This window comes from Trematomus bernacchii, unplaced genomic scaffold (genome assembly GCF_902827165.1).
Source record: "Trematomus bernacchii unplaced genomic scaffold, fTreBer1.1, whole genome shotgun sequence".
Taxonomy (NCBI): Eukaryota; Metazoa; Chordata; class Actinopteri; order Perciformes; family Nototheniidae; genus Trematomus; species Trematomus bernacchii.
Genome location: NW_022987588.1, coordinates 5141779 through 5163873, shown reverse-complemented (window position 1 = coordinate 5163873; position 22095 = coordinate 5141779). Strand labels below are relative to the sequence as shown.

Genomic DNA, 22095 nt, shown 5'->3' with positions numbered 1-22095 from the left:
CATGGAATATAACAAAAAGTGTCTCTCGAGCCGGTTTCTCAAACTTACCTACCCCACCTTTAAATGAAAATATTATATTTTTTAAATGTGCTTTTTTCATAATTTTTGCATTACACCTTTGCGTTTCTTAATCAGTCAAGTCAAACTTGGATTAAAGGTTTTATTTCTTATCTCTATTTCTTTATACTTAACCTAATAACAATAACCTTTCGCAAGAATAAAGACAGCAACTGTAGCAACTTTTTTTTAAATTGTTTTATTTATTGTAACAGCAGAAGAAACATCAGGCCTGCTCAGCCCCTGGAGAGTCTATATCAGAAAGCAGATCATCATCGTCTGTGTCTAATCCAGGGTAAGAGCAGTCCAGGCCCAGCAGAGACAGCAGGGGAGAGTCCAGTCCAGTTCTTCTGATCAGCTGTAGGCTATCATCCAGAGAAAGAACAGGAGTGTTGAAGTCGTCCAAACAACTAAGTTTGTCGACACAATCAATGGTTCCTTGTGCCAGACTGTTGAGACAGTCAATGTCCAGGAGGGAGCGCAATAAAGCCCCCTCCATTCCCACCACAGGAAATCTCAGGGTCAGCAGGAGAAACGGGCTCGCTTTGCCTATGAAAAAAAGAAAATCTAAATGTACAATCAAGGTCATCGTGCACCATGCAGATTATCATGTGACATAACGAACATTACTTAAAATGATATAAGAAGTATGAACAGAGAAATTGACATTTGCAAATTGAAACCAGGACAATTTGAAGGACACAAAGTTGCCAACAGTAGAAATCTAAAGTGTATCTTTTTAAAAACAACACTTGTGCAACACCTAACTCAAAGCTCTCTATTGGTCTCACCAGTGCTCGTCGCTCCATGTTGTTTCACACACAGCTTTTGTAGTTCTCGCTGTAAAGCAGCTGCAGCAGTTTCTGACACACATAACAGAAGAATGGCGGCAGGGAAAGGCTCCTCGTCGTCCTCAAAGTGAAAATGCCGCTCCACCAGTTCCTGCTGCTCCCACACGCTGTACCTCCTCATGTCTTTACGGTCCAGAGATAGCCTCACCTCCACCTCTCCAGTATCATCATCATCTGGGGAGGAAGAGAAGGTCAGGTGAAACTTGAGATCGCATTGTTGATATCAAATGTTACTTCTTCCATAACCAAAGAAAGTCAACCGAGGTCCTGCACAGTTCAGATTTTCTTTTCTAGATGTTACAGTGCTCCAACTTAATTGAAATCCATCAAATAGTTTAAGAGATATTTCAGTTTGTGTAATAGATTGTTTTAATAGAATAAAGTAAATTCATGTTTTCTTGTGATAAAATATGTAATGTGGTTAAAAAGATCATATATTACATTAGACACACAAAGATTGTATGGTATATAAATACTAAACTGTGAAGATAACTAATATTTACGTTTTGACATGTTCAATATAACATGCTCTTTGATCCACTTAAATGTCTGATCTAGGATCCTGAGATCCATTGCTTTTGTTTGTCTCCACCAACACATTTGGGGTTTGCGGGTAATTCCCTCACTTGAGTAAATGTACGTGATGAAACACCATTTTTCACTCTTGTGATCATTTCTCCCCATCTGAAAGGAAAGGTGCGTAACATTTGCAGCAAAGAGGTAGAAAGACTGTGTGACTAAATGACCAACTGTACTGTCCTACAACATTTTACAAATATAGGTATCCCTCATTTACAAGATATCTAATCTCAGAAAAATCACTTGAAATGTTTCACATCTGTCAATTTCTCATTTCTAAAGGTATCCTTTCAATTTGATTTGTGATCTTTTTTGGGTTAGGGTTAGGTGTGTTTTTCTTTTGATATTGTTATAGCATCAGATTGGCCTGTTTTTATTAAACAATGGATTGCACAGCTTGACTGACTGCATCCTGGAAATGCACTTTGAAATACCACGAAGGCTCGGGTCAAGGCTAATGTAACCAGCGACCTCTTTAGTGATTTGTTTTTCAGCCACAGAGGTTTACCTGCAATAAAATGTGTATCTACCCAAGAATATCGTTTTACAATGCAACTTATTTTTTTAACCATATTTCTTACACACAAACACGGTCTCAAAAGCTGAGAGTGCTCCAGGGCCTTGAGGGTCTAATCCAGTAACACACACATACTTTACCATCTGAAATAGACCAGTAAGCTTGGAGTGGATGCGTGTAGACAGCATGACCAAAACAAGTTCAGACCAAAGGGCTCAGGTAGGCCAATGCCTCTCTGAGAGTCTATTCAAGCGTAATTAACACCAAAGGTAAAAACTCCTCTTATCATTACCTTCCAGTGGGATGATGATTTCTTGGTCTGCTATCTGTGAAAGAAAGAGTAAACAATGTGTTACACTCCTTCCCCTGAAATGTGATTTAAAAAAAATCTGTGTTCAGCATCGACAAATTAATATATTTGTGGTTTATACCATGATTTCTCCATTTGCTCTCGCTCGATAACCACCACAGTGCAGCGTGGAGAAGGAGAAGTCTATACTGGGGTTTGGAGAAATTGTCACTGACACAGGCTCCTCTATAAGCACCTGCAACACAGAAACATACACACACTGTTGGGAAAGTCGGTTCAAACACATTGGTTATACACATTAACAGTCAAATATGTATAGAACTATTAAGACACAATATCTTTCCAGTTACAATATTTCTAACTCTATGTGTGGGATTGAAATCTTCCTTCTGTTGGCGCCACCTAGTGCTAGTAAGAAGAATGACACACTGACAGCTATGCATGCTGCTACTTTGTTGTAGTTTAATATCGAAACATTTCTCTCATAATATCTTGTTAGCATAAGATGCAATATGAATATTAATCGCTCAAGCTTTTGTGATTTAAGGCCAATATCCCCGGGCCCATAGAGCAACATGCTTTTTTCATACAGTGCTACATTTTGTTATGTTTAAACCGGGGCTAAAACTTTGCTAAAAACAAACAATGAGTTGAGAAAAAAATCTGAATGTTCCTTTTACTGTATTCCAAGATTCATATATGCTTTGCTCTTATCAAATAAGAGACTAGATTGCGTTCCGACAAAGCATTATTGATCTTGTTATGAAATGTGTTCATTACAGAGATATGGATCAGTCGTAATACAGGGAGAAGTCCAGCTAACCTGCATGTCAGCGCCACCGCCCTCCTCCTCCTCATCATCATCATCACTGGACAGAACAACTGAAATAAAAGCACATGGAAAACACATCAGGCCCAGAGTGAATTTAAGCTAGCTAGCCAAGTCACTTTTTTCAAAAACAAGCACATCATGTCCTATATTGCATAAAGGAGTTGTAATGGGCTTTAAAAGGAGAGCAGGGATAGAGGTTGTCCTAGATATGTAATGTAAAGCGTCTTTGAGCTTTAGGAAAAGTGCTATAAAAATCCCATGTATTATTATTACTATTATTACTATTATTATTATTATTATATGACACACAAGTAGGTTGTAAAGATAGAAATAATCATTATAATGTTCTTTATTTATAGAACAATGTAGCTTTTTTTGTTAAACACTTTGTAACTTTAGTTAAATCAAATAAAAAGATGTCAACAAGTCATGATGTTTAAGAGATTAGATTTTGTTTAGAAATATTTAGTATTCATATATACTATATGGCCCAGAAAAAGAAAGGAATACAAAAACAGTTCTAAAAAAGAAATACAAGACAGTTAATATAAAAAAGGGGGACTTTTATCAAAGTCAATAAAATAAATATCTTATTGAAAACATCTTTATCTGAGTTTTAAACAAATTCTCTTAAATGTTGTTAATGATATCGCCCACATGAATCCAGTACTGATGCTCGACTGATAATGGAATCTAACAGAGTGCACAAAAGCTTTTAGACTCACATTATTTGGGCTTGGTTTTGGTCTGGGAATAGTGTGGGTGAGTCCTGCTGAATTAGCTGAAAGACTATGTGATAATGTAGAAGAACATCTAATTCTGTCTGTTCTTCATAGAGCCAGCTTCACTAACAGTCTACAGAAGCTAAGTGCTCAGCTTCACGATCAGATCATGTATTTACTAGGGCTGTCAGTCGATTAAAATATTTAATCGCGATTAATCGCATGATTGTCCATAGTTAATCGCGATTAATCGCAAATTAAATCGCACATTTTTTATCTGTTCTAAATGTACCTTAGAGGGATATTGTTCAAGTTTTTAATACTCTTATCAACATATGAGTGTACAACTATGCTTTATATGTTTGTTTATTATCATTTGAACAATGACAAATATTCTCATGAATATTAAACACAACAACCTCTGAACATTACAAATATTCGCCTCAATTCAACCTAGAACCTCTCTCATACAATACTGTGTGTGTGTGTGTGTGTGTGTGTGTGTGTGTGTGTGTGTGTGTGTGTGTGTGTGTGTGTGTGTGTGTGTGTGTGTGTGTGTGTGTGTGTGTGTGTGTAGGATCGTTGGAGCTATGTGCAGCTCAAGGCATATATGCCTGTGTGTATGAGCTGTGTTGCGGCACTATCCGTGCTGAGTGTGCTGTCTGGCTACCTGCATAAAGTCAAGTGCTCGGCGCAGTTGTCGGCGAAATGTCGCTCCTCTGTTTTCATTGAAACAGCTCCTTATATCCGTTAGCTCAGCTAGCTAGCACCAGATGCTAACAACAACACGTAAGGTGTGCTTCGCTCGCGCCACACATACACACACCCTCCCGGTCCTCCCGATGGCCAGGCCGGGCCTGCCGGTGAGCGTGGAAGTGTGGTCTGCCACAAGCGGGCAGCAGGAGCGGGGCTGTCAGCATCAGCTTGTAGATGGTATTTTAAACTCGATGCGCTCTGAAACTACGGCGGCCGAGGACAAAAAATACACATGCGTTAATCGCGTTAAAATAATTAGTGGCGTTAATTTTTTTTTGCGTTAACGCGTTATTAACGCGTTAACTTGACAGCCCTAGTATTTACATATTGATATAAAACAACATGGCATTGAGCTGAGCTGCCTGAGTCACCGTTTTCCTGAGCTACCTCTTGGATCATTTCAAAGAAAAGTTTAGCAGTAGAATTAAGATACCAGTTTTTGAGGTGATCTTATCCTTTGTTGGGGTACTCACTGGATTCGAAGGGGCTGGATGTGGTCATGTTGTCCTGGCAGGAGGAAAGACTTCGTCTGGGGGTAGCAACAGAGTCTCCGGCTTCTAAATGAGGACCGGGGGTCGGGTCATCTCCTCCCTCCGTGAACTGTAAAATGGTACGGTCCAGGCTTTCCGGATCTCCGTCTGCTTCGGGTTCCGTTTGACAAACACGCGTTGGGGACAGTTCTCCATCCTTTCCTTCTTCTCCGTTGAGCCGAAGCACACTCTCACGGTGGCGTTTGGGGCTGCCGGTTCCATTGCACGGCGATGCTGGATCCTTTCTTTTCCTCTTCTGTTGAGACAGCACAGAATGCAGAAACTCAACAAACAACTGGAGCCATGTTCAAGCGCAAGACACACAGATGTCTTAAGAGATATAACCGTAGAGGTGTCACAATAGCCCTTTTTACATGTCATACACAAAATTGTGCTATTGGAGAAGTGATCCCTTTAGTGTTTTAAAACATAGCGGTCTCTTTTAAGTCAAATATATGTGATGCATTGAACATGACAAAACATTATAGATACAGCCTCAATGCTAGGGTCTTATATGCTCCCAAGCTGCATTCAATTCTTTTGAATAGGTATTCATAATTCCATTTAATTGACATTGATGGAAATGTCTGAGGGTTTTTGTTGGAGTGTTATGGAAACAACATCATGACTTTTAAGTAAAAGTTACATAAAGGCTTATTCAAAACATGATGCCATTTAAAAACACACTTACAAAATAGTCTGCATGCCTGTTCTGTTGCTTTATGCCTTTTATAAGAAAGTTTGGATAAAGTTTACGCTTCTGTGAGACTCTCAGTACGGCACTCACCACACTGTTTTGTACTTCTTTTTCTGGATCAGACAACCTGTCCTTGATGAACTCATCACAACTTCCGGTATCATCTACAGGCTCCCATCTCAGTAACACCCCACAACCTGTATCAGACAGAAAGATAAGCAAACAATCAGGCTAGAAAAACACATACAGTTCTGTCAAACTGAAGAATACTACTACTACTACCTACTACCACTACTACTACTACTACTAGAAAGTAGAAAAAAGTATATCCTTGTAAGGGAAATGCTGGGTAAATTCAGCTTTGTTTCAGTAAAACACTAGCATTAACCCTGAAAAGGACATTGGACAGAAGTTCCGGTGGAAAGCAGGAAAATCTAAATCTTTCTTAGTCTTAAAATAAGAGATAGTCAAAAGGACCCAAAAACAGGAGCACAATAGAAACCGTGATTCTGAATGCATTCATGTTACACACCTACAACTTCAGCGTATTTGAAGTTGTCTCCGTTGTCTTTTCCTCTTATAACCTGCTTGCCATCTTTGTTTTCCTCTCTGTCCTCTTCGTCATCAACATTTTGTGACCTTCTGCAGAGTCTTGACCTGAAGACACAAAATAATGAACACAACGCTCATTTTTTAGCACAAGCAACATGCTACAGTGTTACACTTTATATACTAAGAAGAATACCTAAACACTAAACCTCTAAGACTAAACAGACAAAAACTCATGCATAAACACATATTTGATCTAAGTTGAGAAAAATTTCTGTGTGGTATTATTCCAAATAAAATCAGCATGTTTTCTGCCTGGAAAGAGCCAACTCTTAAAAGGTCATTTCTCATTACACCGTAATAAATAAAACCTCCTACTGGTTTTGTGGCTAATTTGGTCGGTTATTCACAGGTCTGTGCATGTAAACCATCACATTATCCTGTATTTAGAATTGTATTACTCATCAGTACAACATCATACATAAACAGAGACATTTTATTTTCTGCAAGTGAGACCCATTTTCTGTCTTATTATTTAGAGTTAAATGACAGTGGAATCAATTCTCAAACCCTCAGCAAGAAAGCACATTTCCTACATTTCTATTTATCCATTTAACAGTTGATTCCTACCTTTGAGAAAGTGGGGACTTTTTCTTTTGGTTGCTTTTAGGGGTTTGACTTCTGTTTTTATCAGCCTCCTTCTGACTGGACCTCCTGTCTCTGCAGATCAGAGGCTCCTCTTTGCTTCGCCCACTCTCCAACGGTGTACTTGACCCTCGTCTGCATTTCCTTGAAGTTGGACTCTGTGTTATTCTTTCCATGTAGGCCTTACCCTGTTCTGTCTCTAGGACATTGGTCAGGATCAGACAGGGCTGCCTCCTACAGGATGAAACACAGAAGCAGTTATTCACAACCTTTCTAGAGCAACGTTCTGTCTGCAACATTGTCCACCATTTAATGTGTCCTGGCCAGCTGTGTCCATACCAGCTGATCAAGAGGGAGGGGTTTAGATCAGCTATGTGTGCAGTCATGATAAGCTTGGCCTTGAGACATGGTGCATATAAGCACTCTTTATTTTTTAAGTAGGAGCATATTAGAGCAATGTGCAACACTGCTACTGTACACACAAACAATAGACAGCTGGCAATCTTTAAAATTCAGCATTGTAGACAAAACTTGGGAAGACGATGAACATACAAACAGTCTCGGTAGTGTGATAATGATGGTATTCATCACAAAAGTCATAAAGACCATAACTGCTTAAAGACATGTTTTTATGTCATGGTTTTAAAGTTTTTAAAAATTGAAAAAAGAAGAGGCTTAAAAATACAGTACCCTCTCCCCAATTAAAATGGTGCCAATCAAAACAAAATAAACGAGCATGTGTACATATAGCATATAGTTCAAGCAAAGCAGAAAGCAAGCTTGGAACAATAACGTATCAAACAGTTAAGCTTAGCATAGACAACACTACACATTTATAGTTTTAACTGATAGCAGAACATTAATCAGGTGTTTCTGTCTGCAAACAGCAGTAACAAAATCCATTTGTTCTTCTCACCTTGCCATTTCCAGTGTGACTGCAGCAGCGTGCTTGTGATCAAGCAGCGTGAATCCATTTGTATGCTGTGAATCACAATGTTTGAGTTTGCAACCTGCAAATGCAGTCCAGGAAACCTGTGAGAAGGGAAGGTAACAGAGCCAGTCTTGTGAAAATAACCAGAAAAACCTCACCACCACCACCTTAACATTTGTCTATGTGGTCATACAGAGAAGGATCGCTGTACCTGTCTTTCTAACTTCCCACACTTTGGTGAGAGACATGGCATGGAGATTTTGAGTGGGTTTCCCACCTAAAATTAACAGGGTGGTTAGTTACTGTGTTTGTATAAATTAAAAAACAAAAAGTGCAAATGAGCAAAGCATGTAAGTAAGAATTTCATTATGTGTCTATGTGTTGAAGCATGTGCACTGGAATAAAGCAGCAATCATAAATCAGGAAATTGATAAGTTGATTGTAAGAGAATACATTTTCTAATTTGACGATTGGTTTTAATTTTATTAAAAATACTACTAGTTCCAGCTCGTTAATTTGAATGATTTGCTGATTATCTCTGCCTTGCCTTATATCAATAATATATTGATTATTTTCGTGGCTTTGTCAGACAAAACAAGCTATTTGAAAACATCAACTTGGGTTTCACAGAGCTTTAAAATACATTACTTTAACATGTCACATTTTATAGATCGTATAATTAACTTAAAACACACAAAAAATTAACACAGCAGCAGTTTACTATGGTAACTGTAGCATTGGCAATTATGCAGAAATAGCTATTTACAGCTCATCATGCTTCCGCTGTAATGTGTCCTCTTGCCCTTATGGAGAACCATTTATTTTAACAAAAGGGAAGTAAGCTCACAGATAAACATCATTTTAAAGTATACCATTAGCAATCACAAAAGCAGGTCAGAGCCATTAAATAATACATCGCAATGAGCTTATGCTTTACATGTGAACAACAAATCTATTATGGTAGCCATAAAGCAAGCTTTCCTACAGAATTTCTCCAGTTAAGCAATTCATGCTGCGCAAAAAAAAGCACACATGCACATGCATGTGAGGAAAACATGAGTCACACATACCAAGTTATTGTCAACATTAAATGGAATAGTTAAGGCTCTTCTTCGATCCATCATGGTCTACAATTTTGAGACACAGCAAGAACACTGAAAGACAAACAAAGAAAATAAAAATGATTAAGTGTCACAAATTAAATCGTACATAAATGTAACATGTATTTTAAAAAACGGGTTTCATTCACTAAGCAATAACCAATGTGTTTTTAAAGTAAAAAAGGTCCTGTATAACCTAGGAGGTTCAACCACGTAATTTCAACAAACAAGGTTTCACATGTTGAGTTTGTTCGACACTTTACAAAATGTTTACAACCATACCAAAGAAAAATGTGTCAGAAGCTGGCTGTGATGTTTGATTTATTATTTGGATTAGCAAGCAACAGTAACACTATTTCACAAGATATGTTGCTCAATCAGACCATGTGTGACCCCTGTACATAAGCAATGCAAACAGATGATGGAATACAAATATTTAAACAAAAACGAGGACAACATTACCCAATTATACTAATTTAATGAAATATTAAGCAATTTGCGATGCAGTGCTTTTTATTTGTTAGTTTGATATATTTATTTTGTTTTTACGTATTACTTTCGCTGTGTTTTATAACAGTATTTGTAGTTTACTTTTTAAAAACTACCGTTTACAATAGGGAAAAAAACGATAAACGGAGCTTTGAAAAAAAGCCTTTTAACTATGTTATTTACAAAATGTATGTAGCACAGATAGCACACAAGTCACGTTAACGCTTCCTATTGATAACAGGAAACCCGTATTGCAGATATGTCAATGCCCACCCCAAAAATTACCACATATCTGATTTTAAAATTGATTAAAGTTACATTTCTCACAATCGAAAGTGAAAACCCTCAATAGCTAGTGCTAGCGTTAGCCGGCAGTGCTAACGTTAGCTTGTTGAATGCTACCATGTCTATTATGCTAGCTAGCAGAGATACAGCTTACCGTAGACACGTGATTCTCTTCAGACCAACAGGTAATATAAGGAGACTGTAGGCCAACTATTTCCACATGAACGTTTCCACCAGCATTTTACAAAACACAGCAGAGTCACATTTTGTTGGGCTCAGTGCTGCTAATTGCGCTCCTATGCTCCTTAGCAACATCCGGTAGACACCAGAAGTGCAACAGGAATAACAGCGAGGTGCACAAAGAGCTGACATTTGTTCCCGGGAAGGATGGGTGAGCAAAGTAACTAAGCACGTTCAATTCAAGTACTGCATTTTTACAGTACAATTGTGAGATATGCAATTCAGATATTTTTAAATATAAGAAAGCTTTGGGCTACCACCACAGTGTATCACGTGTACAGGTAGGGTAGGTAATTCACTTCAGAAACACTGTTATATTCCATGGAATGCTCTTAACATCCCGATAGCAATGAATATATTAAATGCGTTGACAATAAATACAAATATTTCATTAGTGGAAGCCGTGGCGCTGTAAAAAGCAAGTCCAATTATCTGCCTCGGCCCATCTCGTGCACAAACTTATCTCGTGCCCTCATCGGTCATGTGCGCGTTCGTGTGTGTTGAAGGAAGGGGCAGATTTTTTTCGGTTGTGTACTTTCACATTCAGCTAGTTTCTCCATTCTTACCTACCCTACCTTTAAGTTAAGGTACAAAAGTAGCATATTAGCATGAGAAAATGCACAAGTAGCCTACCAAAAGTATAAGTAGGCCTACCCATTATTAAGAGTAATGTAAAATTGTGTAAAAAGTATTGATCCATTGAAGTGTTGAAACTAGTTTCTTATATCCTAAACTCTAATCATATACTAGAAAATGCATTTCCTGCAGAAAATGCGTGCGAATGCTGTAAACTGTGTATATTTGTGGCTGAATTTAGCTGAAAAAGCTGAATATGTTATTAGCTGCTTTTATCTACAAAAATGCAGAAAAAGCTGAATATGTTATTAGCTGAATGGTAGCTGCTTTTAGCTACAAAAATGCAGAAAAAGCTTAATATTTAAAAGAAAAGGTTTAAAAAAAGGTATAAACGACAACATGTATAGCCTTGATGTCCTGAAATAGCTGAATAATGTAATAGTTGAATGGTTTCTGCAGCTGAAAATAGGCTGAAGGAGTTATCAGATGTAAGTAGTAGTGAATGAATTTGTATTAAGAAGAGAAAAGAAAGTAAAAAGGCTTGGGAAAGCAGCAGAATATTTTGACTGCAAACTTTTCGACTAAAACCATACGTCACCAATAATGTATACAATATGTGGAACCTGTTGAAGTCAGTATGAAGTCTCCATCAGACAGAAAAGAATAGGCTGATACAGTCTGTTAAAGTCCAGTATGTTTGTCAGTATTTGTTTCTGTGCTGAGCACCTAATCATAACAAATAATCATAACACCTGTGTGAGCCCATCAAAGCTTTCAATCTGCCCAGCAACACCATGGTTACCAGCTGCAGTGAATGCATTGAGGATCATATCTGACAATTTTGCCACCTGTTCAAAAACTATCGCTCCTATCAAAAAATGAACAGACCGTGAGCATCAGGGAACCCCAATGAACTGATATATGTTGTTTTTTGGGGTTTTGTGTGGTAAATGTGAAGATGAGAGCAGTTTGTCTAAAGTGTACTTCTCTCTGTTCTGAAGAAAGATCCGGATTTTTTTAACATGGGAATCAATTGGGAGCTAGGTGGACTTTTTGTCTCTTCATGCCCTCAAGAGGCATTTTGTTAATTCTTTTTTAATTTTCCAACCTAGGAGAGGTTTTCCTAAGTTTTTCATGAAAAATTATGTCTTCCCCTTATTTCCAGCTGAAGGTCTTGTGATCATTTTAAAGTTGGAATGAAGTCTCAAGCTGAAAGTATGTGGAAGGAGAAGCATTTGGCGTAAGGTGTAGTTAAAGAGGATTTGAAGAGTCGTCCCATTGACTTCCATGTTAAAAAAATAGTTTAAAAAGCTGAATATTTCAAAAAGGTTTCCCATCGATTCCTGAAAAGGCTGAATAGTTTAATATTTGAATGGTTTCTGTAGCTGAAAGTAAGCTGAAGTTATGGAAAGCCAAAGTATTGGCTGAAATAAGGGGAATAAAGATTCGAAGAACTATAGTGGAATGATGTAAACAGCATTCGCACTAATTAAATGAAAATATTATATTTTTTAAATGTGCTTTTTTCATAATTTTTGCATTACACCTTTGCGTTTCTTAATCAGTCAAGTCAAACTTGGATTAAAGGTTTTATTTCTTATCTCTATTTCTTTATACTTTATACTTAACCTAATAACAATAACCTTTCGCAAGAATAAAGACAGCAACTGTAGCAACTTTTTTTTAATTGTTTTATTTATTGTAACAGCAGAAGAAACATCAGGCCTGCTCAGCCCCTGGAGAGAGGTTGGTGAGTTGGCCTTCATAAACTGCAGAATACAGGCTTTTCTCACAGAAAACATGATGACTTACCAGGTACTAATAACATACAGTTTGGATTGCATTCAGGTGCCTGTTTTGTGAGTTAGCTCAAACATGGAAAAGAGTCATTGTTATTAGTTGCACCTGTTTTTTTCCTATGGTAAGACAAAATGTGCTGTGAAAAAGGATGTGTGTCATTAGCTCGATATTGGTCCCTGAGTACAGCATAGACACTGGAAAGAAGTCCGTAAGGGTCTGTTTGTACAACTTTAGTTTGGCCAAATATATGTTGACCATAAAATGTAAACGGTTCTGCATATACAACATTGAATTATCCATTATCTCGTTTTACTGTTATGCCCAAATCCACTGCGGAGACCACAGTTCCAGTGTCCAGCATGATCTTTAACGTCAGGAAGAGCCAGAATTTTGCACAGACGTTCCTGAGGACGTCATCAAGCATGCTGCTCCACCAACACCTTCCTCAGGTGCTGGAATCAGAGCGGCCGCAGTAATGCTTCCTCTTGACTCGTGTCCAGCTAAGTGGAAAATAAACATAAATATGAGTTAGTTACTTATACAGCATAATACTCCTTGTGTACCTATACCCTCATGGATATGTTTCATGACATAATGGTAAGTCAAATCAAGCTAAATTAGGTCTGAGCATGTAAAAAAAATATCAAGTTTGGCAAATAATATTCTTAAATTAGATTCGATTTTTTGATCGAAAACCAAAACTGTCCCATTCAGTAGCATGGCCATGGGGCACAGTCAATATTCCACAAAGATCTGAAGAATAAACAGTAAGATGACTGCAAAAACCAAATATCTGTAACTGTATGATATGCAGGGATCATACAGTTAAAGAGTTGTCAGTTTATTGTTCAGAGTATACACAGGGTTCATTATGTTCTAGAAGTTATTTCTGTTTCCTTTGCAGAAGTTGTAGTAGAGGAGGTTGTCTTACCACTAGCACTACATGGTGTTGTGATGGGCTTTTCCAGTTGCTCTCCTGCATCAATGGAGGCCCGGATCTTCCTCACCACGTAGATGCTAGCTGTGATGTGAAGCCAAACGATAAAATAACTGTTAACAGGTACAAATATAGCACATATACCTTACAGGATAATTATTAATACTACATTAAGAGGTAGAAGTAGTAGCCTATTCAGAAACATTTTACAGCAAAAAATACCTCTAATTTCAGTAAATATAAATATTTCCCTGTGAAATGTAGCAAAGTATATGTGTAGAGTAACTTCAAATGGATAATCAAATAAAGTATAGGAAGGCCTATTTCAACAAATGTAGCCTGCTTCCCACCACTCCATGTAATTAGTAGGCTAATTGTTTTCATATATTTCTCTCTCCTCGGCGTGGGCGCGGTCATAAAGGTTGAATACAGGGGGAGAAGAGAACAAAACGAAAACAAATCTTACCTTTTATTATCAGTCAGACCATGGTTGTTTCCTTATTTGTATCTATTCGGTATAACCTAACATGTAACCTCTTCCGTTGCAGGTAAACGTCGCTGTCTGCACCCTCCAATATTGTGTTATAAAACCTGAGCTGTTACAAAAGCATTCAGCCAATTACATTCCACGGATAATGACCAAGGCGGGGCTTAAAGCTTGTACACGCATTCTGATTGGCTTAGCTGTTACACAATTGCATAATACGAAGCGCATGATACATATCCGTAGAAGAGAGTTTAAGATGAGTTCAACAGCGCAGATAATCTTCCTGCTTGAGACAGGCTCATCTTAGAAAAATGGTAAGATAGGTGCAGTAGTGGAAGAAATATTCATTTACTTAAGTATAACATTAATACCAAAGTAAAAAATACTCCATTACAAGTAAAAACTGCCTAAGTAAAAGTACAGGTGAAATACTGGATCATTTCAACAGTTACTTAAATTAGTTATTTTAAGGTTAGAGAGCAAATGTTCGCTAGGGGTTTTAATTAACAACTTATCTGAAACTTGACATCAAACTACACAAGTATAAGAGTTCAGCCTCCTGCCTTCAGGAAGAAGGTTCCTCAGCCTCAGCTCACGCACCTCCAGGCTGGGCAACAGCTTCCTCCACCAGGCGGTCAGGCTGCTGAACTCTCTCCCCTCCCTCCATCTCTTCCGCCCTCTGACATCTCTCCCCTGAACTCTCCACCCTGCCTGCTACCTTTCTCCCCTGCCCCAAATGGTCCTGGACTCTAACCCCCTAACTCACTTTTCTGCCCATCTCCCATGCTCCTGCACTGAAACTGTACTTTAAACACTTAAATTATATTGACATTTTAAACTGTATACCCCGGTTATCTATGCCCTTTGTTTTGTTTAATGTATACCATGTTTATCTAGGCCCTTTTTGTTTTTTGTATATATGTCACACTGTAGGACTGCGGGAAACGATATTTCGATATTTCTGGATGTACAACAAGTAGAATTATTGACAATAAAGCTGACTTTGACTTTTGATATTTACAAAAAGGTTAAAGGTTATTTAGAAACAGTAAATAATTGCTTTTTTCAAAATTAAGCACATGCTTGAATGAATGAAAGGAAACAAAACAAATTGGGGTGATCCATGTAATAATTTATTGTCAGGCATTTTATTGCAATTGACAGAGCTTAAATTATCCTTGTCCAATCTTAACAACCATCATGAGTAACTATTCATGTAAAGCAGGGTGAAACCTACCTGGAATAAACACTGCACAAATCTTTTTCACAATAAGAGTACAGCAGTTTCTCATACAGTTCTCTTTGTATCTTCAATATATACACATAGATTTAATTAACTTAAAACAGCTTCACACAGCAAAACAACCACAACAAGTTCACACCGGAAACAGACGCATTCATTCATATCATTACACTATTTTTTTTACAATAAAAAATAAAGTTGCAATCACCAGGGAAACAAACATAGTTAGTGAGGAGTCAAAGTCGGAAGGAATGAGCTGAAGTTGAAAGGAGGAAGGGTGAATTGGTTCAGTGTATACATCAGTGTAGGAGGATTTATTTATGTAGGCAAATGTAAGAACAAATACTGAAATGTCAATGTTTTTTGTCCGTTATCATGTCAGCATTGTAAACAAAGAGGTGACTCCATATTAAGCCCTTCCTCCCCTCAAGTTGTCACGTTTTGTTTCACTAAACAAGACCTCACAAAACACACAAACATTCACTGGAGGGATTAAAGAGGAGTGTTGATGGGTCAGGACCTAATCCATCCTGATCTTCTGGTTGGTCATCCTGTAGATGATGCTGTCGTATCCTGGGTCCATGTTCCACAGGTTGTATGAAGTGACGATGACGGCGAGGGCCAGAGCGATCATCAGCCACAGCACAATGTTGAAGATCACAGCATACTGGAAGTTGTACTTGTAGGCCAGGTTGTAAGGGCTGCCGGGGTTGCTCTATAATGTAATAAATCCAGAAAAGTAGACGCATTACTTAAATAACAAACCTTCAACCTTTTCATCTTCATCACTTTGCATGCATTGCAACAGGATGTACTAAGATCTACTAACTATTAGGAACCACCTCCCACCATCTGACTCCCATTCCCTTTAGCCTTTTTAAAGAGTTGCTGATCAAAGCATTCCTTGTTTCCAGACCTAAGTCATAAAAACCAAGAAGCATGGACTACAACAGCAATCCCACTGTAAATACTAACAGTGTAGGTTTTGTTATTTCAGTGTCATATTTCTCACCATTGATAACATCACCCCAACACGAGACATGTACGGTACTTTAAATCATCAATAGAGCTTTGTCATATACTTTTTTCACAGTACACATTTAAACTTTTTGTATAGCATCAAAGGCACAAGGGAAACTATCAAGACCATGAAACCAGCTCAATAGAAATGCAGTTTATGATTTCACACATGGCATAATATGCAAACACCATAAACTTAAAAGTAGTTGCCAGTTTATTAAGTAGAACTAACTCAAACTAATGCATTCTAATACAACAGCCCTGCAATAAACTTTATTTAAATGAAGGTAGTAGTGTGACGTGCAACAAGTAATCATGACTTACGATCTGTTTGGATTCCAGGATTGAACGGGACTTCCTGGTCAAAGGAGCCTGAAAGGTCTTCACTGTAACCACCTCCACCACAGTGCTGTTGCCATATAGACCATACACATCCTCTCCAAACTACAATGAGAAAAAGTATTATTATACACAGATGACAGATTTAAAATAAAAATGAGGATGTAAAAGTAAGTAAGGCCAATTTAGATTGTCTACTTACTTTCTGCAGAACGGTGGCGAGGATGGCGGTGGCGTCGCGGTACTGAGGAGAGTCCTGGCCGTAGACCCTGCTGAGCTCCTCCAGGCCGGACAGCTCCAGAGAGTACAGGTCCGGAGAGTGATCCTTCGCCAAGTGTTTGTGTCTCTGCAGCTAGAAAACATGTAAAAGACAAAAGACATCTTAGCCATAATCCAAGAGTGTTATTACAAATGTAAGGCTGATTTAAAGGTCCCCTATTATACTGTTTTTCATCAATATATTATAAGTCTCAGATATATACAAAACATGTCTCTGAAGTGTTTGGCTCCACATACCAAACAGATCATTGCAGCATCCCATAATCCCCTCTGTTTCAGCCCTGCTTCAAAAGTGCTGATTCTCTGTCTGTTACTTTAGATGAAAATAAGGAGCCCCTCCCCACGCCCCTCAGAGATATTTGGTTAAAAATAACACAATGGTGCTCTAGGAGGAGATTCAGGTCATAAGGTGGGCGGGTGTTACCTTGGTTGGTTATTGGCTAATGGTTACACAAGCCAAAAAATCGTTATGACATCATAAAGTGGCCAAAATCTGATTAGCTCATTTTCAGACAGGTTTTTATATAAATGGATCAGAACAAAAAGTGAGCGAATCTTTTTTCCTGAAACTTTCAGAATCTCTTTACACAGAGGGGACACATGTTTATGTATACAAGACATGAAAAAGTGGATTTTGCATAATAGGTGACCTTTAAGCAAAACCGGACAACTTACCAGAGCGGTGATATCGTGCAGGACTTGGACTTCAGACAGGAAGAGCAAATCAGCCTAGAAAGCAGAAACAGTTAAGAGGTAAGAATAAACAAGAGACTTCCAGTGAGACGAACATAGTTAACAGAAATAGTTCAAATCTGGTCAATCTAGTCACTTTATTTGAGGAACCTTCAAGAATCAAAAGGTATTTTGGTGCTATATATATTTAATTAAGTGTACTAGCAACAATACAAAAAATGATATCTGTTTTTAATCATATGCAAAAATACATAGTAAATAAGTATATTAAAAGGATAGTGATATCCCAGTTAAAGTCAGCCATCATGTTGACGCAGATGTGTCTCTAAAAAGTACATGGTGGTTGTTAAAAGCCAGCACAGCCTTGAGTGTGTACGGTGTTGCCCTTTCAAACTCACCTCTGCATTCCTGCTGAGGGAGTTGAGCGGCAGGGAGGCCAGCACCGAGCCGTCCTGGGACAGGCGGGCGCGGATCTGCTGCAGGGTCACTGGCAGGTCCTCGAACACAGCATTGGCTTTGCCCAGCATATACAACCTCTGTGAGACACAACAAACACATTAAAAAAATCTAACAGATGAGTGATTGCACACATGGTGAGTATTCCCTGTACAGTCTCAGTATATTTTCATTACCTCCTCACTGGGGGCCAGCTGCAGCACTACAGGAGTGTCCTCAGCAAACAGATCGTGGACTGTCTCTGCAACACTGTCCAAGGTGAAGGGAACCGGCTGTGAGAACAAAGAAGAAGAAGAACCACTGAATAACTAAGCCAAATGACATTGGATTGTTCAGAAATATATGATATCTGATGTGCAAAAGATCATAACTCCACAGTCCCGTCTGACTCACATTTTCCAGGGGGTAGGAGGCCACACTATTAGGCATGTCCAGGCTATCCACTCCTCTCACCACCACCAGGACGTTGGCTCGGGGACGCTGGAACAACGGACCAGCCTTAAGGCCAGGCCAGGCCAGATCCTGTACAAATGAACACACATTGTTAAGGTGAGCTCCGCATAATCACAAACTTACACATGCAGTAAACTGGTTTTTCTGGCCTTTTGCGTGGCAGCCGAAACAACTTGTCGAAAAAACCTTTGGTCTCCATCAACCCCTGAGGGTAAGATCAGGCCCTTTAGCTGCTAAATCCTCTATTGTTTACCAGCTAGAATTTAAGTGTGTCTGTCTGCAGATTGTATAGAGCAGTGGTTCTCAACTGGCGTTGGACTGGAAGTACCGGAGACCATAAACGGTTTTGAAAACTTCAGTCACGTAGTGATCATCTTCTCAATAAAACATCTTTGCTGATGTTTTTTCGAGTCTTCTGGCCAAACAGAATCAAGATTGTTGCCGGAAGTCCCCACGGAGAATAACTTTGCGGTAGAACTATTCTTTATACATCCATGGGTACAACTTCAGATGAAAATGAACACCTAATGAAATATGAACCCCGGTTTGATGATTGACAGGTCACAGAACTATGGGAGCTATCTACCCTACCCACAATTTAAAAGTAATTCACACAGAATATCTCCTCTTTGCTCTTCTCTCTGTGTGGAGCAGCAAGTTCAGCTGTCAGAACAAAGTGAAAAACAATGGCATAAAATATTATTAATATGTAGGGTGGTAATACATTTATTTATTTTCTTCTCAGAGTGTACCAGAATGCATAGTTTATATGTTAGTATTTGTAAAAATCTCTTGGGGGAGAATCCCCCCAGACCCCCCTTCTGGGATTGGGTTTTCAGCATGTGTGCCTCTTTATGTTATACTGTTCAGCTTTGATTCCATCATCTCATTAAACCTGTTTTAAAAGCATACTTTAGTTCTATGAAGGGATATAAGGGATATATGCACTGTATTTCACTTTAATTCATATTGTATGCTGAAAAGCGTATATATTACACCACGATTTTTTGTTGAATAGATTTGAGTGGTTCGAAATTTCGGGTCACGATCTATTGACAAAGGAAAAAGTGGGTCCCGAGGTCTGACCAGTTGAGAACCACTGGTATAGAGGCCCTGTGGAGCCTTTTAGCTGAAAAAACAACCCAGACTTTAGAGGTTCAGTTCAGACAGTCTGAATGACATTATAAAGAAAGAAAGGGGTATTACCTCGCTATAGTTTTTGGCATTGCTATTGCATACATTCTTTTTTATAATATATACCAGAGCCCCTTAAGCTTCTTTTGAATAGCAACTAGAAAATAAAGCACCTCTTGAACAGAGAAGCCCATGGTTAGAGCCACCAGGTCAGGGATCTTCTCTCCAGAGATGGGCCAGTCTCCTTTCTGGAAGGACACAAAGTCTGGAGACTGCAGCACCGTTAAACTGTCGCCATGTACACCTGTGAGACAAAATGAGAGGATGTTCAATCCCAGTAAAACATGTGGAAAATGTAAGAATGAAATATTAAGTCACAGTAGAAATATACCCAGGAAGAAAACATTTACTAAGCCAAACCGAGTATATATTTTCAATTGAGTGTAAAATCTACTTTTCCTCCTAAATATAGAGTGACCTATCATTTATTTATTATATAGGGAATAATAATGACATGCAAAGTCAGTTTCTGCCTAACAACCTGAACATTTATTTTCAACTCATTTTAGTGAAATCCAAAACATGTATTCAATCAGACATGAAAATTGACAGTGACCTCTAAATGAGGAAATGTACTGCTATTACCACCTGACCTTATTTCATAATAAAAGTATAATGTTTATATTTGTGCCATATATCATTGCAATTGACTTAATGCCTTCTAACTAAATAGGCCTAGGTATAATAGAATACATTTATGTTTGTCTTGAATGGATTCCAATAGTTTAGTGCTGTCACAAATAATTGTTAGAGTCGGTTTTTTTATGCAGAAATAGCAGGAAATGTTTGTTTTTTTGTCTCCCAAACATTTCCTGCTTTTATCTTATTGATCTTATATTAAACGGAATATATTTGGCTTTGGTAATGACAAATACCATTTTGAAAGACATTACTGTGGACTCTGAGAAACTGGAATAGACATTTTACATGTTATAGACGATTTATCAAGTGACCTAGAAAACGGCACCATAATTGATAATGAGAATAAACGTTAGTTGAAGTGTTTTAAACTGAAAACGAAGACTCAAACATATTAATGTCATGTCATCTGTTGTTTTGCTATTTAAGACAGCAGGCCCTTTAAAATGAGAAGCCAAGTCCCTTGTGTCAGTGTAGTGTTATAATTAACTCTGCTATGTTAAATGCACATTACAGCAAACAGCAGTTTTCTCCACTGGACTTCACAGGTCACAGTCAACTCTACCCACTGTAACCAGCACTACAGCTCCGTGCACACAGGCATTAACTCGTGACAGAGAGCCTGTGATAAATGTTAAAGAGGAACTAGCAGTGAACAGCCGGTCCCATGACAGCACAGCCTTGTGTGAATTACTAACCAGCAACAAAGCGGAAGCAGATAAATGTATTTCTTTATATTTTACATGACCACGAATAATCTGTAAACCCCAACAACACACATCCTTATCCTCAATGCTTTGCTAATGCGTTAGCAACGGGCTATCAATATGATATGTATTTAAACCCCCTTGTTGAAAGCTCGATCGTATTAGATACTCCAATTCTACGCGTATAACAATATGATTTCACACATTCCTATTAATTAACATCACAGTATTACACCTAGCTTTAGGTTGTATTAGAAAGCTAAAAGGCGATGCTAACGAAGCTAGGTTGCCATTTGCAAAAACGGTGGAGACATGACGCTATTATGTTATATTTAAGAAGAAAAAACACATCCTAAAAGACGGGAATCGTGAATGTCTTTCTTCACACATTACTTACCGCTTGTGATAAAGAAACAGAGGGCAAACGCCACGGATAAAACAGCCTCCATCCTTCGGCAGTTTGTCAGCGACATCTTTCTCCTTGGTGCAGCAGAGATCAGCTGACCCGACGTCACGGAACCGCAAAGGATGATGGGAAAATATCTGTCACTGAAAGATATGAGGAACCATTTCTCTACAGGAAAATAAATGTTTGCGGAGCTCTCTATTTTAAGTTGTTATCGTTTCCTCAGTAGAATAGGTGTCCTTTTTTAGTATTAAATTGAAAATAACATGGCTTCTCACATAAACATGTGTAATCCCCAACGAATTGAAAGAAAAATCACTTCACACATCTCCTAACACTTCCACTGGTGGTTTTACTACCTTAATAACATCTGGTTAATTAAGGTCTAAAAGCTTTTGCATCAAGGATTTATTTTGTATTGCATTTGCTTAATTTTCGTGATTATTCTTTAAGCAACCCTTTAGGACACAACATCTAGCAAAACATGAAAACTCACACAGATAATAAAGGAAATGAAAACATAAAAGTCCTGTTTGTGGACTGTTTTTGTGTATGTTTCTTTCTTAAAGCAGTAATCAAAATCTTTGTCCCCATTTAAAAAAAAAATGTAATTGTTATTTTAATTGGTTGTTGTTGCCAAACATCTTTTCATTCAATATTTGTTCAAGTTTTATATAAAAATGTTTTTAAAAAGTAATGAATTTAATTCTTATTATCATCACTTAATTTGTATTCTTTTTTATTCTTTTTGTAAAAAAAATCATATCAAATATGTT

The 22095-nt window shown here is 38.1% G+C and overlaps 2 protein-coding genes and 1 long non-coding RNA gene across 5 annotated transcripts; all 3 read right to left on the bottom strand.

The window, feature by feature from the left end:
* Positions 1-249: 249 nt before the first annotated feature.
* LOC117481064 lies at positions 250-10160 on the bottom strand. 3 transcript variants are annotated; one of them, XM_034128566.1, is made up of 13 exons: positions 10005-10160; positions 9047-9130; positions 8188-8253; positions 7962-8077; positions 7031-7279; positions 6384-6508; positions 5942-6048; positions 5098-5410; positions 3138-3196; positions 2436-2549; positions 2297-2330; positions 849-1079; positions 250-606 (listed from the first exon to the last, which is right to left on the bottom strand). In XM_034128566.1, exons 2-13 carry the CDS (start codon positions 9098-9100, stop codon positions 284-286), a joined length of 1791 nt encoding a protein of 596 aa, XP_033984457.1. In that variant the 5' UTR covers positions 9101-9130; positions 10005-10160; the 3' UTR covers positions 250-283. The 3 variants fall into 3 exon arrangements, with proteins under 3 accessions (XP_033984457.1, XP_033984456.1, XP_033984458.1); XM_034128565.1 differs by having other exon boundaries at positions 849-1082; positions 10005-10159; XM_034128567.1 differs by lacking the exon at positions 8188-8253 and having other exon boundaries at positions 849-1082; positions 10005-10159.
* A 2183-nt stretch (positions 10161-12343) lies between these two features.
* Positions 12344-14029, bottom strand: LOC117481083. Its single transcript, XR_004555700.1, has 3 exons — positions 13870-14029; positions 13398-13487; positions 12344-12966 (listed from the first exon to the last, which is right to left on the bottom strand). It is a non-coding gene; the product is annotated as an uncharacterized LOC117481083 (long non-coding RNA).
* Positions 14030-15001: 972 nt separating this feature from the next.
* atp6ap2 (ATPase H+ transporting accessory protein 2) lies at positions 15002-21458 on the bottom strand. The gene is made up of 9 exons (XM_034128574.1): positions 21311-21458; positions 19681-19811; positions 18314-18442; positions 18097-18192; positions 17863-18000; positions 17447-17500; positions 16695-16844; positions 16478-16597; positions 15002-15848 (listed from the first exon to the last, which is right to left on the bottom strand). The coding sequence occupies exons 1-9, from the start codon at positions 21384-21386 to the stop codon at positions 15654-15656; spliced, it is 1089 nt and encodes a 362-aa protein (XP_033984465.1). The 5' UTR covers positions 21387-21458; the 3' UTR covers positions 15002-15653.
* Positions 21459-22095: the final 637 nt, after the last annotated feature.